The sequence below is a fragment of the Myxocyprinus asiaticus genome, chromosome 50 (assembly GCF_019703515.2).
Source record: "Myxocyprinus asiaticus isolate MX2 ecotype Aquarium Trade chromosome 50, UBuf_Myxa_2, whole genome shotgun sequence".
Classification (NCBI taxonomy): Eukaryota; Metazoa; Chordata; class Actinopteri; order Cypriniformes; family Catostomidae; genus Myxocyprinus; species Myxocyprinus asiaticus.
Window position 1 is genome coordinate 2548818 of NC_059393.1, and position 18708 is coordinate 2567525.

Sequence of the window (18708 nt, forward strand, 5' to 3'; positions counted from 1 at the left end):
TCTGACTTCAACTGTATATACAGGTGCATCTAAATAAATTAGAATGTCGTGGAAAAGTTCATTTATTTCAGTAATTCAGCTCAAATTGTGAAACTCGTGTATTAAATAAATTCAATGCACACAGACTGAAGTAGTTTAAGTCTTTGGTTCTTTTAATTGTGTTGATTTTGGCTCACATTTAACAAAAACCCACCAATTTACTATCTCAAAAAATTAGAATATGGTGACATGCCAATCAGCTAATCAACTCAAAACACCTTCAAAGGTTTCCTGAGCCTTCAAAATGGTCTCTCAGGTTGGTTCACTAGGCTACACAATCATGGGGAAGACTGCTGATCTGACAGTTGTCCAGAAGACAATCATTGACACCCTTCACAAGGAGGGTAAGCCACAAACATTCATTGCCAAAGAAGCTGGCTGTTCACAGAGTGCTGTATCCAAGCATGTTAACAGAAAGTTGAGTGGAAGAAAAAAGTGTGGAAGAAAAAGATGCACAACCAACCGAGAGAACCGCAGCCTTATGAGGACTGTCAAGCAAAATCGATTCAAGAATTTGGCTGAACTTCACAAGGAATGGACTGAGGCTGGGGTCAAGGCATCAAGAGCCACCACACACAGATGTGTCAAGAAATTTGGCTACAGTTGTCGTATTCCTCTTGTTAAGCCACTCCTGAACCACAGACAACATCAGAGGCGTCTTACCTGGGCTAAGGAGAAGAAGAACTGGACTGTTGCCCAGTGTTCCAAAGTCCTCTTTTCAGATGAGAGCAAGTTTTGTATTTCATTTGGAAACCAAGGTCCTAGAGTCTGGAGGAAGGTTGGAGAAGCTCATAGCCCAAGTTGCTTGAAGTCCAGTGTTAAGTTTCCACAGTCTGTGATGATTTGGGGTGCAATGTCATCTGCTGGTGTTGGTCCATTGTGTTTTTTGAAAACCAAAGTCACTGCACCCGTTTACCAAGAAATTTTGGAGCACTTCATGCTTCCTTCTGCTGACCAGCTTTTTAAAGATGCTGATTTCATTTTCCAGCAGGATTTGGCACCTGCCCACCCTGCCAAAAGCACCAAAAGTTGGTTAAATGACCATGGTGTTGGTGTGCTTGACTGGCCAGCAAACTCACCAGACCTGAACCCCATAGAGAATCTATGGGGTATTGTCAAGAGGAAAATGAGAAACAAGAGACCAAAAAATGCAGATGAGCTGAAGGCCACTGTCAAAGAAACCTGGGCTTCCATACCACCTCAGCAGTGCCACATGCCACGCCGAATTGAGAACATACTTTCCAGAAGGCCAACAATTCACTAAAAATGTTTTTTTTATTGGTCTTATGATGTATCCTAATTTTTTGAGATAGTGAATTGGTGGGTTTTTGTTAAATGTGAGCCAAAATCATCACAATTAAAAGAACCAAAGACTTAAACTACTTCAGTCTGTGTGCATTGAATTTATTTAATACACGAGTTTCACAATTTGAGTTGAATTACTGAAATAAATGAACTTTTCCACGACATTCTAATTTACTGAGATGCACCTGTATATATATATATACATATATACATATATACATATATATATATATATATATACAGGTGCATCTCAATAAATTAGAATGTCGTGGAAAAGTTCATTTATTTCAGTAATTCAACTCAAATTGTGAAACTCGTGTATTAAATAAATTCAATGCACACAGACTGAAGTAGTTTAAGTCTTTGGTTCTTTTAATTGTGATGATTTTGGCTCACATTTAACAAAAACCCACCAATTCACTATCTCAACAAATTAGAATATGGTGACATGTCAATCAGCTAATCAACTCAAAACACCTGCAAAGTTTTCCTGAGCCTTCAAAATGGTCTCTCAGCTTGGTTCACTAGGCTACACAATCATGGGGAAGACTGCTGATCTGACAGTTGTCCAGAAGACAATCATTGACACCCTTCACAAGGAGGGTAAGCCACAAACATTCATTGCCAAAGAAGCTGGCTGTTCACAGAGTGCTGTATCCAAGCATGTTAACAGAAAGTTGAGTGGAAGGAAAAAGTGTGGAAGAAAAAGGTGCACAACCAACCAAGAGAACCGCAGCCTTACGATTGTCAAGCAAAATCAATTCAAGAATTTGGGTGAACTTCACAAGGAATGGACTGAGGCTGGGGTCAAGGCATCAAGAGCAACCACACACAGACATGTCAAGGAATTTGGCTACAGTTGTTGTATTCCTCTTGTTAAGCCACTCCTGAACCACAGACAACGTCAGAGGCGTCTTACCTGGGCTAAGGAGAAGAAGAACTGGACTGTTGCCCAGTGGTCCAAAGTCCTCTTTTCAGATGAGAGCAAGTTTTGTATTTCATTTGGAAACCAAGGTCCTAGAGTCTGGAGGAAGGGTGGAGAAGCTCATAGTCCAAGTTGCTTGAAGTCCAGTGTTAAGTTTCCACAGTCTGTGATGATTTGGGGTGCAATGTCATCTGCTGGTGTTGGTCCATTGTGTTTTTTGAAAACCAAAGTCACTGCACCCGTTTACCAAGAAATTTTGAAGCACTTCATGCTTCCTTCTGCTGACCAGCTTTTTAAAGATTCTGATTTCATTTTCCAGCAGGATTTGGTGCCTGCCCACACTGCCAAAAGCACCAAAAGTTGGTTAAATGACCATGGTGTTGGTGTGCTTGACTGGCCAGCAAACTCACCAGACCAGGTATTGTCAAGAGGAAAATGAGAAACAAGAGACCAAAAAATGCAGATGAGCTGAAGGCCACTGTCAAAGAAACCTGGGCTTCCATACCACCTCAGCAGTGCCACAAACTGATCACCTCCATGCCACGCCGAATTGAGGCAGTAATTAAAGCAAAAGGAGCCCCTACCAAGTACTGAGTACATATACAGTAAATGAACATACTTTCCAGAAGGCCAACAATTCACTAAAAATGTTTTTTTTATTGGTCTTATGATGTATTCTAATTTTTTGAGATGGTGAATTGGTGGGTTTTTGTTAAATGTGAGCCAAAATCATCACAATTAAAAGAACCAAAGACTTAAACTACTTCAGTCTGTGTGCATTGAATTTATTTAATACACGAGTTTCACAATTTGAGTTGAATTACTGAAATAAATGAACTTTTCCACGACATTCTAATTTATTGAGATGCACCTGTATATATATATATATATATATATACATACACACAGTTGTGCTCAAAAGTTTGCATACCCTGGCAGAAATTTTGCCATTGATTTTGAAAATATGACTGATATTTGTCTTTTATTTAAGGATAGAGATCATATGAAGCCATTTATTATCACATAGTTGTTTGGCTTCTTTTTAAATCATAATGATAACAGAAAACACCCAAATGGCCCTGATCAAAAGTTTACATACCCTTGAATGTTTGGCCTTGTTACAGACACACAAGGTGACACACACAGGTTTAAATGGCAATTAAAGGTTAATTTCCCACACATTTGGCTTTTTAAATTGCAATTAGTGTCTGTGTGTAAATAGTCAATGAGTTTGTTAGCTCTCACGTGGATGCACTGAGCAGGCTAGATACTGAGCCATGGGGAGCAGAAAAGAACTGTCAAAAGACCTGCGTAACAAGGTAATGGAACTTTATAAAGATGGAAAAGGATATAAAAAGATATCCAAAGCCTTGAAAATGCCAGTCAGTACTGTTCAATCACTTATTAAGAAGTGGAAAATTCGGGGATCTCTTGATACCAAGCCAAGGTAGACCAAGAAAGATTTCAGCCACAACTGCCAGAAGAATTGTTCGGGATACAAAGAAAAACCCACAGGTAACCTCAGGCGAAATACAGGCTGCTCTGGAAAAAGACGGTGTGGTTGTTTAAAGGAGCACAATACGACGATACTTGAACAAAAATGAGCTGCATGGTTGAGTTGCCAGAAAGAAGCCTTTACTGAGCCAATGTCACAAAAAAACGCCTTGACACGCCTCACAGCTTCTGGCACACTGTAATTTGGAGTGATGAGACCAAAATAGAGCTTTATGGTCACAACCATAAGCGCTATGTTTGGAGAGGGGTCAACATGGCCTATAGTGAAAAGAATACCATCCCCACTGTGAAGCATGGTGGTGACTCACTGATGTTTTGGGGGTGTGTGAGCTCTAAAGGCATGGGGAATCTTGTGAAAATGTTATCAGAAAATACTGGCAGATAATTTGCATTCTTCTGCATGAATGCTGCGCATGGGACGCTCTTGGACTTTCCAGCATGACAATGACCCTAAGCACAAGGCCAAGTTGACCCTCCAGTGGTTATAGCAGAAAAAGTTGAAGGTTCTGGAGTGGCCATCACAGTCTCCTGACCTTAATATCATCGAGCCACTCTGGGGAGATCTCAAACGTGTGGTTCATGCAAGATGACCAAAGACTTTGCGTGACCTGGAGGCATTTTGCCAAGACGAATGGGCAGCTATACCACCTGCAAGAATTTGGGGCCTCATAGACAACTATTACAAAAGACTGCACGCTGTCATTGATGCTAAAGGGGGCAATAAACAGTATTAAGAACTAAGGGTATGCAGACTTTTTAACAGGGGTCATTTCATTTTTTTCTTTGTTGCCATGTTTTGTTTTATGATTGTGCCATTCTGTTATAACCTACAGTTGAATATGAATCCCATAAGAAATAAAAGAAATGTGTTTTCTTTTAAAAAGACAGTGTTGTTGTTTCAAGGAGCACAATACTTGTTGACCCCTCTCCAAACATAGCGCTTATGGTTGTGAACATAAAGCTCTATTTTGGTCTCGTCACTCCAAATTACAGTGTGCCAGAAGCTTTGAGGCATGTCAAGGTGTTGTCGGGCATATTGTAACTGGGCTTTTTTGTGGCATTGGCTTCTTTCTGGCAACTCGACCATGCAGCTCATTTTTGTTCAAGTATCGTCGTATTGTGTTCCTTGAAGCAACCACACCGTATTTTTCCAGAGCAGCCTGTATTTCTCCTGAGGTTACCTGTGGGTTTTTCTTTGTATCTTGAACAATTCTTCTGGCAGTTGTGGCTGAAACCTTTCTTGGTCTACCTGACCTTGGCTTGGCATCAAGAGATTCCCACATTTTCCACATATACTTAGACTTATCGAATCAAGTAAAAAAGCAATGTGTGTGTTCAGATGGAATTTAGGGAAAACATTTTTGATCAAATCTAGACAGGCCCCATTTCCAGCAGCCATCACTCCAACACCTTATCCTTGAGTAATCATGCTAAATTGCTAATTTGGTACTAGAAAATCACTTGCCATTATATCAAACACAGCTGAAAGCTATTTGGTTCGTTAAATGAAGCTTAACATTGTCTTTGTGTTTGTTTTTGAGTTGCCACAGTATGCAATAGACTTGCATATCTTAAGGTCAAAAACGGCAAAAAAGAAACAGCTTTTTCTAGAAACTCATCAGTCAATCATTGTTTTGAGGAATGAAGGCTATACAAAGCTTGAAGATTTCATACAAAGGTGTACACTACAGTCTTCAAAGACAAAGGACAACTGGCTCTAACAAGGACAGAAAGAGATGTGGAAGGCCAGATGTACAACTAAACAAGAGGATAAGTACATCAGAGTCTCTAGTTTGAGAAATAGACACCTCACATGTCCTCAACTGACAGCTAGAATGCCAAGGATCTGCAAAGCTGTCATTGAAGGTGGAGGATTTTTTGATGAGAACTCTTTGAAGTAATAGTAATTTTTCACATTATTAATGTCCTGACTATACATTGTGATCAGTTGAATGCCACTTTGGTGAATACAAATACCAATTTCTTTCCATAAGAGCAAAATCTGTACATTATTCCAAACTTTTGGCCACCAGTGTAAATATTTCAAAATTCATAACAAGGATGGTCACAAGGCAGGACAATTTACACATTCTACTTGAAATTACTAAAAGAACAAATATAATTTTGTATTTATGGACAAAATAGTTTTCGCTGCTGTCTAGCCAAATGATAAATATATAAGAGAAGAAACTTACTGTGAAAACTAGCCTTTTTTAGAGAAAAACAAAGTTGTGTCAAATGACCATTTCCGTTTACCTGCCAGGTCTGAGCAGTGATTGGTCCAGCAGATCTGGACGGTTAGTTGCGCCGATAACAAACACATCTCCTGATGAATGAAGACCATCAAGTTCTGCTAACAGCTGCGACACAACCCTAACGATACCAATGACAAAACAGCAAAGAAATGCTTTGGAAACAAGTCATAGCGAGTGGCAACCCAACACAGTACCAACATAATTATAACGAATATATAATTGTAAATCCTGAATACATACTAATAAATCTGAAAATACAGATATAAATCCAAATATTTATAAAGCAGAATATGTAATTGTTAATATGAATATATAATTATAAATCCTGAATATATATTCATAAATCCTGAATTTATAGTTGTAAGTCAGTTTTAAATCTCAAAACAGCTAAGAAAGATCTGTTGACCACTCATAAGATGTCTAATGACAGTGGATCTCAAATGGTTCTTCTTACAGATTTGACATCAGTCATCAAGTGGTGACCCAAAACAGTACCAACATAATATACTGTGAAAGTACAAAAACAACAACATGTAATTATATTCAAAAGTTGAAATATTAGGAATACTTAGATGTATTTTACTTTTGCTCCCCCTGCTGTCCTTGATCAGAACAAACGTGTGACCCACCGCTGCTCTGGTGGACAGATGAGTCCAGAACACTTGAATATTACCATAGTTCACCTCACAGGACACATAAACGTGTGTGTGGTGTTGTGTGAGAAGGTTTCGTGAAATCTGACCTGTCCATGACCCCTCCAGAGTCTCCACTGTGTCCTCTGTTAGGAGCTAAAGAGTCCAGCTCATCAAAGAAGATGATGCAGGGAGCGGCACTTCTGGCCTTACTGAACACTGAGGAGAAAGCAGCACTTAAACCAGCACAAGAACACACTCATTCACTCAAATTACATGAAAAATACGTGTACATGTACAACTTTTGTTACAAACAACAGCTCAAATGAACCACCAGATTGAGGAGGTAGTTTAATTTCTTTGTCTTACCCTCTCGAATGTTCTCTTCACTCTGACCAACGTACATGTTGATGAGTTCAGGTCCTTTCACACTAAACAGCAGACACACTCATTAGACATTACTACTGACTTACTACTGTATGTATGTAAAGTACTGTATCTGTGAAATAGAAAAAACAAACTATGACTCAAAAGCTTATGTATAATTGGTTGATGTTGTTGTTGTTTTTACTTTCTTTTGTTGTTGTACGTAAAGAACCGTTATTCCAGATAGATGTGAAAATGTTGATAAAGATGGTATCTTATTGCTTATATATTATGAGGGGTCAAACAGGAAATAATGACAAATTCTGAATATAAAGTTGTAAATCCAAATATGTTGTTATAAACCCACGTGCAGTATATAACTGTAAACCCAAATATTTAGTTATAATCCTGAATATATATTTATATACACTGATCAGCCACAACATTAAAAGCACCTGCCTAATAATGTGTAGGTCCTCCTCGTGCCACCAAAACAGCGCCAACCTGCATCTCAGAATAGTATTCTGAGATTATATTCTTCTCACCACAGTTGTTCAGAGTGGTTATCTGAGTTACCGTAGACTTTGTCAGTTTGAACTAGTCTGACCATTCTCTGTAGACCTCTCTCATCAATAAGGCATTTCTGTCCAGAGAACTGCCCCTCACTGGATGTTTTTTGTTTTTGTCACCATTCGGAGTAAATTCTAGAGACTGTTGTGTGTGAAAATCCCAGGAGATCAGCAGTTACAGAAATACTCAAACCAGCCAATCTGGCACCAACAATCATCCATGTGATTATCTAATCAGCCAACCGTGTGGCAGCAGTGCAGTGCATAAAATCATGCAGATACGGGTCAGGAGCTTCAGTTAATGTTCACATCAACCATCAGAATGAGTAAAAAATGTGATCTCAGTGATTTGGACCGTGGCATGATTGTTGGTGCCAGATGGGCTGGTTTGTTGGCACTGTTTTGGTGGCACGATGGGGACCTACACAATATTAGGCAGGTGTTTTTAATGTTGTGGCTAATTGGTGTATATATATATACACTACCGGTCAAACGTTTTGAAACACTAATTCTTTATTATAATTTTTTTTTTTTTTTTTCACATTTAGAATAATAGTAAAGTCATCAGAACTATGGAATAACATAAATCGAACTATGGGAATTATGTTGTGACTAAACAAAATCCAAAATAAATCAAAACTGTGTTATATTTTAGCATCTTCAAAGTAGTCACTCTTTGTCTAGAATTTGCAGACATGTACTCTTGACATTTTCTCAACCAACTTCTTGAGGTATCACCCTGGGATGATTTTTAAACAGTATTGAAGGAGTTCCCATCTATGTTGGGCACTTATTGGCTGCTTTTCTTTATTATTTGGTCCAAGTCATCAATTTCAAAGACTTTTTTTATTATTCAATTTTAGTTTTATAATGAAATAAATTAATATGGTGGCACAATTATTATTTTTGTCTACAAAACTAATTTCAAACATTTAAGCATACGCCTTCAGATCAAAAGATTTTTAAGATCATGAGAAACATTTCAGTCAAGTGTTTCAAAACTTTTGACAGGTAGTGTATATATATATTTGTAAATCAAAATAAAGACCATTTCAAGGACTATCCATCAGTTTAATTTCTTTGTTCCTTGAACATTTCCTGCTAGTTGTCAAACTCATTCAAAACAACAGTGGGAGGCGCTTCTTTCACAGTGACTGTAACACGATTATCGTTACTAACGTTAACATGATTGTCATAAAATTTTATCACTAATATGTGGACCATGTTGTTCGGTGGCTAGATGCTCCCTGGATGCCTGGAACTAACAGAAATTAAAGTGTTTATATCTCAGAAAAAGCAACAACAAATGGACGCATGAACCACAGCAGTGAAGAGAGACGGCTGGATAAGTGAAACACTAACAACTAGCACACGTCTTATTTCTGGAGGTGAACGACATTTTTGCCAACTAATTGTAAGTTTGATTGGTAGAGCTCTAAACGTGACTTTAGATCGCTCCCATTATAATAAATGAAGCTGCACAAGTTATTTACTATTACATTTAGTCATTTAGCTATGCTTTTATCCAAAACAACTTACAAATAAGTAACACACAAAAAGCCATTCTTAACTTGCCCACAGGTCAATTCATTGAACGGCTTCATTGATTGTAACAGGAGAGATCCAATACTCCCAAGTCCCGAATAATTGTGAGCATCTGAACTACGATACGATTATGATTTTATCAGTTTCAATAACACGATAAGTCACTTCAGGTGAACGTTTGACGTTATTTGAGGAAAATATGTTAACTCAGAGCCTTATTTACAGGATCCGGTAATGATACCGGAAATGCTTCAGGGTCAGTAGTGTTCTAATTCCTTTGCTATTGTTTGCATCCTTGAAATGGACTATACAGTTATAAATCTGAAAATGTAATCAGAAATCTAAATAGATCATTAAAAATCTGAATATACAGTAGTTATAAATCCTGAATATATACACTGGTGGCCAAAAGTTTGGAATAATGTACAGATTTTGCTCTTATGGAAAGAAATTGGTACTTTTATTCACCAAAGTAACATTCAACTGATCACAATGTATAGTCAGGACATTAATAACATGAAAAATTACTATTACAATTTGAAAAAAATGTTCAGAACTTCTTACACTACTTCAAAGAGTTCTCATCAAAAAATCCTCCACGTGCAGCAATGACAGCTTTGCAGATCCTTGGCATTCTAGCTGTCAGTTTGTCCAGATACTCAGGTGACATTTCACCCCACACTTCCTGTAGCACTTGCCATAGATGTGACTGTCTTGTCGAGCACTTCTCACGCACCTTACAGTCTAGCTGATCCCACAAAAGCTCAATGGGGTTAAGATCCATAACACTCTTTTCCAATTATCTGTTGTCCAATGTCTGTGTTTCTTTGCCCACTCTAACCTTTTCTTTTTGTTTTTCTGTTTCAAAAGTGGCTTTTTCTTTGCAATTCTTCCCATAAGGCCTGCACCCCTGAGTCTTCTCTTTACTGTTGTACATGTAACTGGTGTTGAGCAGGTAGAATTCAATGAAGCTGTCAGCTGAGGACATGTGAGGCGTCTATTTCTCAAACTAGAGACTCTGATGTACTTATCCTCTTGTTTAGTTGTACATCTGGCCTTCCACATCTCTTTCTGTCCTTGTTAGAGCCAGTTGTCCTTTGTCTTTGAAGACTGTAGTGTACACCTTTGTATGAAATCTTCAGTTTTTGGGGAATTTCAAGCATTGAATTCCTCAAAACAAAAGACTGACTGACGAGTTTCTAGAGAAAGCTGTTTCTTTTTTGCAGTTTTTGACCTAATATTGACCTTAAGACATGTCAGTCTATTGCATACTGTGGCAACTCAAAAACAAACACAAAGACAATGTTAATCTAATTTAATGAACCAAATAGCTTTTAACTGTGTTTGATATAATGGCAAGTGATTTTCTGATACCAAATCAGCAATTTAGCATGATTACTCAAGGATAAGGTGTTGGAATGATGGCTGCTGGAAATGGGGCCTGTCTAGATTTGATCAAAAATGACTTTTTTGCAAATAGTGATGGTGCTGTTTTTTTACATCAGTAATGTCCTGACTATACTTTGTGATCAGTTGAATGCCACTTTGGTGAATTAAAGTACCAATTTCCTTCCTAAACATCTGTACATTATTCCAAACTTTTGGCTGCCAGTGTAGTTGTACATTTGAATACATAATTTTAAAACTGAATATACAGTTATAAATCCTGAAAATATACTTACAATATGAATCTGAATATGTAGTTGTAAATCTGAATATAGTTATAAACCCGATTATATAATTGTAAATCTAAATATATGTCATAAATCTGAATATCTAATGGTTAATCTGAATATGTAGTTAAAAATGTAGTAAATATAGCTATTATTCCTGAATATTTAAATGTATCTCTGAAAATAGTTATAAGTCTAATACATAGTTGTAAATCCAAATAAATAGTTTAAATGGTGAATATATATACATATATATTATAAATCTGATTATATACTTGTACATTTGAATATTTAGTTATAATTCCTGACTGTATAGTTGTAAATCCAAATATATATCTATTAATTATCTAATACTTGTCAAACCAAATATGTAGTTATAAATCTGAATACATAAGTGTAGTCCTATACTTATATACTTATAGATACTGACTATACAGTTATAAATCCTCAAGATATAGTTGTAAATCTGAGTATGTAAACATATATTCTGAATTTATAAATGTAACTCTGAATATATAAATATACAGTAGATGCTCGGGCATGTTGAAAGACACACTAAATTTCAATATTTCATTATACTGATTATAGTAGGCCAGCTATCTATGAGGCAGTGTTTTTGTTTTGATGACTTGCCACAATACATAATATATACTGTACATACAAATTCAAATTTCATTAATCGCACACATTAACACGTTCATTTTGACAGCTCTAATTCTTATCTTTTGTCTATCACACTATTTTAGTTCCCTTGTTCCATTCGAGGAGAGAGACAACATATCCGTAACACCTTAACAATGGGTTGTATTTTACATTTACAATTGAACGACCCGAATACATATCACTTTTGCAAAGGTATGCAAAATACCTGCAAAAAAAAACTTTTAGGAGACTGCAAACATTTTGCATAAGTCTCTGAAGTTTTGGTGTGAAAAATACCTCTTTTCTACGAATCCAAGGGCAACTAGTTAGTGAACTCAAATCTTAAAAACCAGACAGATTACATGAAATTAAGTGATGTAGGCACCTGAGGAAGGTCATGGAACATTCTGTGGCTACGGCTTTAGCCAGCAGAGTTTTTCCAGTGCCGGGCGGTCCGTACAGCAGCAGTCCGGAGCGCCGCAGTCCCAGTGACAGTAGCTCTGGATGATCCAAAGGAAGCTGAATCGTGTCCAGTATTTCCTTCTTCACCTGCTGCAGTCCACCAACATCCTGCCACCTCACAGACGGGATCTGACAGACGAGAGAGACGACAAACTCTGACCTTCACACACACACCACTGTAATGCATGTGATTCAACTGCTGCTGGAGTACTTACTGCCAAGCTGAACATTCAGAGATGTTTACACATAAATCTGTAGTTCATTAAAGGAAGAGTTCACCTAAGAATGAAAATTCTGTACCTTTGGAGCTCCAATGGCGTGTGAATGTGCCTCCTGTAGGACGTCCAGCGCCGTGCTGAAGTCCTCCGACAGGACGCTCACCCCAGACACACACAGATCCTGCTCTTCCTGCTGACTGGCCCCATTGGGAAAACTACACCCGAAAACAACGCAGCAGCTTACAACCCATACCAAAGAAATAGTCAGTAATATCTGCTTGTAGCGTTCTAACAGGCCGCAGTGGCGTAAGGACTTACTACAGCTTCAGAAGTCTCCTGTGAGCGGCTTTTCCCGCGTTGGTTAGAAGCGCACAAAGATCTCCTAAAACAAAACCCTACAGAAACAAATGTGAGCAAATTCAGAAGCTGTATATTTAACCGCTATGTTTAAAGTCAACATGAAACAACATTTGAAAATAATTTTAATTCCGTAAAGTGATTATTTTTGAGTGAAATAGGATTTATAGGAGGCGGGACTTTATCCAGAAATGTATATTCCGCTTTGTTTTATGCTTTTATGCTTGTGAAAAAAATCGGTATATATTTTTTTATTATTATTCTTAATCTGAGTAAATTGTTATCAATAAATATAAATCAACAAGTTGTATATTAATTATAACTAGACTAGGAATAGAATATTAAGAAATACATTACGCTACAAATACAAACACACAAGTTCATTACAGGAGCATTATTTTCACACCACAATTTCTGGGGCATTTTTGTCAGTTTTGGTGGGACTTTTGCCCCAAGCCCGCTTTAATTTCTGACCTGGTGTCCGGGAAGACTACATATATTCAGACATATCGGAAATATCTGGTGATCTTATTTCGGTGTTTATTTTGTGCTGTAACATCATCGTATCTGAACTATCTTAAAGGAATAGTTCACCCAAAAATGAAAATTCTCTCATCATTTACTCACCCTCATGCCATCCCAGATGTGTATGACTTTCTTTCTTCTGCAGAACACAAATGAAGATTTTTAGAGGAATATTTCAGCTCTGTAGGTCCATACAATGCAAGTGAATGGATGCCAAAACTTTGAAGCTCCAAAAACACATAAAGGCAGCATAAAAGCAATCCATACAACTCCAGTGGTTAAATCCATGTCTTCTGAAGTGATATGATAGATGTGGGTGAGAAACAGATTAATATTTAAGTCCATTTGTACTATAAATCTCTACTTTCACTTTCACATTCTTCTTTCTTGTGTTTTCTTGTGTTCGCATTCTTTGTGCAAATCACCACCTACTGGGCAGGGAGGAGAATTTATAGTAAAAAATATTGATCTGTTTCTCACCCACACCTATCATATCACTTCAGAAGTCATGGATTAAAACACTGGAGTCTTATGGATTACTTTCATGATGATTTTATGTGCTTTTGGAGCTTCAAAATTCTGGTCACCATTCACTTGCATTGTAATGACTTACAGAGCTGAGATATTCTTCTAAAAATCTCCATTCATGTTCTGCAAAAGAAAGAAAGTCACACACATCTGGGATGACATGAGGGTGGGTAAATCAGGAGAGAACTTTGTAAATATCCTGCTAAAGTCAACAGCATTCGTAACCCATTTTACATCCCTAAAGTAACTAAGTGAAACAGGATATTCGAATGTAGGGTGGGACCTGATTTAATCCATCAACAATTGATTGAATATTGAAAAGCAGTTTTTATACTGGGTTCTCATACTATTCGACCAATTAATTTTATTCATGACACCTTGATACAAATTGCTTTTAGAATTTTAAGTCATCTTATAGAGACTGCAATTCCTAGCCCATTAAAAATCATCCACATTAAAATTCCCTGATAATTCCATGCTTTTCATGACCAGGGCCTGAAAAATATGAGGGCTTGGTGGTGAAGTCAGCCGAAAAGAAAAGTCTTTTCGGAGGCGCGGCCAATTTTGATGCAAGATTTTGACATTCAAGTGCACAGATGAATCTTGCACTATAAGATCAGGATCATGTACTGTATTAAGAAAGGTTAACGGGATGAATTTTGATTTCATGTCGACTATAATGCAGAGATATATGAAGATATATTATATAATCAGTCAATAGTCTCACAGCGGTTTGTTTGGCTATCTTGCACAGGTTGACGTCTTTTCCCAGCGGCAGCTCTTCACTGAGACTGGACAACATCACCCGTCTCTGTTCCTCTGACAGACTCTCTAGCGCCACCTGATGCACAAACGCTGCCATCACATCTGAGGAGAGCTCTCGCGGACTGCTCACCGACCCAATCACAACCACACTGCAGAAAGAGACAAAAATGTATAAAGGCTGGGAGATGCATACCGGCTGAAACAATAACACAGTAGATATTGTTTCTATCGCTTTTGTACAAAACATTGACAAGACAGCCGGTTGACAACTTCAGACTGTCTGCCCATAGTCCGTTGGCAAGAGTGGGCTGAAATCACCACTTCCAATCTGATTGGCTGACTTTGATTTTTTAAGACTTTGTTAAAATCCTTGAGTTTTCCAGGCCTGGAAATTAAAATTTTTAAATGCCATGATATTTCAAGTTTTTCACATTGGAAACCCTGTATTAAGAAAAATGTCATGTAAGACTACACAAAAATGTGAAATTGAACAAAGAAATGTGTGATAGAGGTCTGATTTAGAATCAAAAGTAGAAGATTATCATGTTTGACAAGACATTTTTGTGTGGATTTTTAAAAAACGATGCTAAGAAAATAATAATAAAATAGTATTTTTAATTACTATATATTTATCTTTGAGAATACTAGATTCTTTAAATTTAAAAGGCCTAAATTGAAAATAGAAAGATAAAAAATAGTATTTTTTATTGTCAGTTTTTTATCTTTGATATATTTATTTCGTTCCAATGAAACAAGACTAAAGTTAAATCTAAATAATGAAATAAATAAAAAATATTTAAAAACATAAAAAAATGAAATTCTTTAAATTTAATAAGTCTACCTTAAAAATAGAGACAAAAAATAGAATTTTCAGTTATTACTTATTTATCTTTGATAAATATGTTTTGTTGCAATGATACATGACTGTTAAATCTAAATAATGAAATTAAAAAATTAAAAAAAATATATATATACTAAATTCTTTCAATTTAAGAGACCTACATTAAAAATAGAACGATAGAAAAAAGAATAATTTATATTTGAAAAAAAAAAAATTGCGATGAAACATGACTTTAAAATCTAAGCAAAGAAATAAAAAAATTAAAACAAAATTCTTTACATTTAAAAAGCCTAACCTTAAAAATAAAAAATAGTATTTTAATTTTTTATTTATCTTTGATACATTTGTTTTGTTGCAATAAGGCATGACTGTTAAATCTTAATAAAGAAATAACAATTATTTATACTTATTAAGATTCAATTAAAAAAAAAAAATTACATTTAATAGGCCTATCTTAAAAAAGATAAAAATAGTATTTTTTTATTATTATTTATATTTGATCAATTAATGTTGTTGCACTGAAACATGATTTTCTCTAAATAATCTAAATAATGAAATAAAAAAAATACTTAAATTATTTAAATTTTATTTTATTATTATTTATCTTTGATAAATTAGTGCTGCAAGTAAACATGACAATAAATTAAATTTAAAAAAATAATAATATCTAAAATACTAAATTCTTTATATTTGATAGGCTTACCTTTTCCATAAACATTTGTATTATCATGAAATATATCATTAATGACCAAACTATTTTTACAATATTGCGATATAATTTAGCTTATTTTGGCCCTCCCTAGTAAGGGGTCTTTTTTTCTGTATACAGTAAAGAGATGTTCTTGGGTCAGTTTTTAACTGTATGTTCATATGAACAGAATTATATGTACAGTGAACAGCAGGTTCAATTAATCCAGCAGGTGTTTGGCTTGTGGGCATCTCACCTGGCATGAGCAGCTGTTATGAGCTGGCAGAGGGTACAAATGACCCTGGAGTCCATCTCACTGCCGTCACGTGGTTGGCCGAGCAGCTGGAGGTTTCTTAGCAACAGCACACAGGGGTGATGGAGATCTGCCCTCTCAAACGCAGACTTCATCTTAACCTCACATGCTGCTGCAGTGTCTGCGCAGAGTGTGACACAATCCACCTGCACAAACAAAAGCCACATCCCACCCCAAAAACATAATTATTTACTCGCCCTGATGTCCAAACCTGTATGACTTTTTTTTCCAGTGGGAAACACAGTTAAAAACATTATTCACTAGTCTTTTCAACATATAATGAAAGTGAAATGAGTGACTCTGTCAAGTACTTTAAAAAGGACAAAAACACACAATAAAACCACAGTAAAAGTAATCGATACAACTTGAGCATTGATGAGCTGAGCTGTGGCACCCAAATCAAATACGATGACTACAGTGCTGGTTGGACTTCTGCCTTCAGCAGAACCATATACCACTGACTAACAACCTCTGAGCTCAAGGTAGGTCTGTTTTTAAAGGTTTATAAGTTATTGTTAAAGATCAAATCGCCTGTGGAGAAAATGTAGAGCTGCCAAACATTCGCTTATCAGCTTCCATTTCAGTGCTTTTTTAAAAGGAACCTGCCAATGCAGACAGCAAGGTGGCTCACTAGGTTTGGGAGCAAAGCTTAAAAAATATACTTTGATGCTGATAACTGGGGGAAAATGTTGTACAAAGCTCATGGAATAGCCATAGAAGTCTCCTTGGACTGGACAGATGACAAATACCTTGATAAGGTGCAGATGTAGTCTCCTGCTGGCGGCTCTTACCACGGTAACTTTACCACTGCCACTAGAACCCCTCAGAAGAACAGAACAGCCTCTGTTTAATGTAGCAGAGCTGAGGGCAGAAAAACACACTCACACAGTAAAGTGAACTTCAAAGACTTCATTTAACTTAAAGCTGAAGTGTGCTATTTCTGCACCACTAGTGTCACCAAATGGAATATTACACACATCACCTTTAATACGCAGTTAAAACAGAATATACTTAAAATAGTTAACTGAGAAAAAAATGGACAATTAAAAAAATCTGAGGTGAGGAAAATAAGAAATATTTTAAATATCTAGTTTAAATCACACACGTCAAGTTCATAAAAATGTAATCTTTGTGTCCACGCTGGTTTCATACCTTTCTGAAAAACATTTATAAATAAAAACGTAATTACTTTAAAAATGTCATGTGCTGTAACCATCAAGTTAATGATATTAAAATACTTTTCTTACACTTTGAATACATGAGAGTGTAAACAAATTAATCATTCATTTACAAAAAAACAAAAACAAACATATAGTTAATGGGAAAAATATATATACACTACCGGTCAAACGTTTTGAAACACTTTCTCATTCTTTATTATCATTTTTTTTTTGTTGTTGTTGTTTTTTTCACATTTAGAATAATAGTAAAGTCATTAAAACTATGGAATAACATAAATGGAACTATGGGAATTATGTTGTGACTAAACAAAATCCAAAATAAATCAAAACTGTGTTATATTTTAGCATCTTCAAAGTAGTCACCCTTTGTCTAGAATTTGCAGACATGTACTCTTGACATTTTCTCAACCAACTTCTTGAGGTATCACCCTGGGATGCTTTTTAAACAGTATTGAAGGAGTTTCTTTTATTTATTTATTTTTTATTAAATTTTAGTTTTATAATGAAATAAATTAATATGCTGGCACAATTATATTTTTGTCTACAAAACTAATTTCAAACATTTAAGCATACACCTTCAGATCAAAAGATACTTAAGATCATGAGAAACATTTCAGTCAAGTGTTTCAAAACTTTTGACTGGTAGTGTATATATTTGTTTTTTAAGAATATCAAGAAAATCAAGATGTTTTCTTAGGGTTATTTCATTTGACCTGAACAAAATGTGCCTTTTCATAAAAATGTCAAATATGTGATATTTCTAAAACTTCACACACAGTCTGGAGGATCTAAAAGTGTTGTTTCTGTTTTATTTTTTATATATAAATTTGACAAATGGACAAATGGTTGGCGGACAAATGTTTTGCAAATATTACTTAAATTTAAAACCTTAATCAAAAGAACAAAATCAAAAAGAAATTAATTAATAAAAGATTATTCAGCACTACTCATGCCAACATTTCTTTTCTTTTTTTTTTCTTTAGGAATTTCAGCTTTTAAAAAGACTTTGATTTTTTTTTTTACTTTACTCTTTTATGAATATTCCGGGTTCAAAAGTTAAGCTCAATCGACAGCATTTGTGACATAATGTTGATTACCACAAAAACTTATTTTGGCTCGTTCCTCCTTTTCTTAAAAAAAAAGCAAATATCTGGGTTACAGTGAGACTTACATTTGGAGTGATTGTGGCCAATCCGTAAACATTAAAATACTCACTGTTTCAAAAGTATAGCCACAAGACATAAACAATATGTGTAAACATGTTTTTAGTGTGATAAAATCACTTACTAACAGCATCTGTGTTAAGTTATATTACATTTTACAACTTCATTGCCACGACGATGTAATGTTAACAAACCCTAAAA

General features: G+C 35.8%; 1 protein-coding gene across 1 annotated transcript in view; it reads right to left on the reverse strand.

Moving 5' to 3' along the window:
• The window catches only part of pex6 (peroxisomal biogenesis factor 6), a 31872-nt gene that overhangs the window by 5177 nt on the left and 7987 nt on the right, over positions 1 to 18708 (reverse strand). The window contains exons 6-14 of the mRNA XM_051694412.1: positions 16913 to 17024; positions 16107 to 16309; positions 14284 to 14470; positions 12465 to 12541; positions 12229 to 12361; positions 11852 to 12057; positions 7041 to 7102; positions 6782 to 6890; positions 6041 to 6157 (exon numbers count right to left, since the gene is read on the reverse strand). Of these exons, the coding sequence (XP_051550372.1) occupies positions 6041 to 6157; positions 6782 to 6890; positions 7041 to 7102; positions 11852 to 12057; positions 12229 to 12361; positions 12465 to 12541; positions 14284 to 14470; positions 16107 to 16309; positions 16913 to 17024 (1206 nt within the window). The remainder of the gene's footprint in view (positions 1 to 6040; positions 6158 to 6781; positions 6891 to 7040; positions 7103 to 11851; positions 12058 to 12228; positions 12362 to 12464; positions 12542 to 14283; positions 14471 to 16106; positions 16310 to 16912; positions 17025 to 18708) is intronic.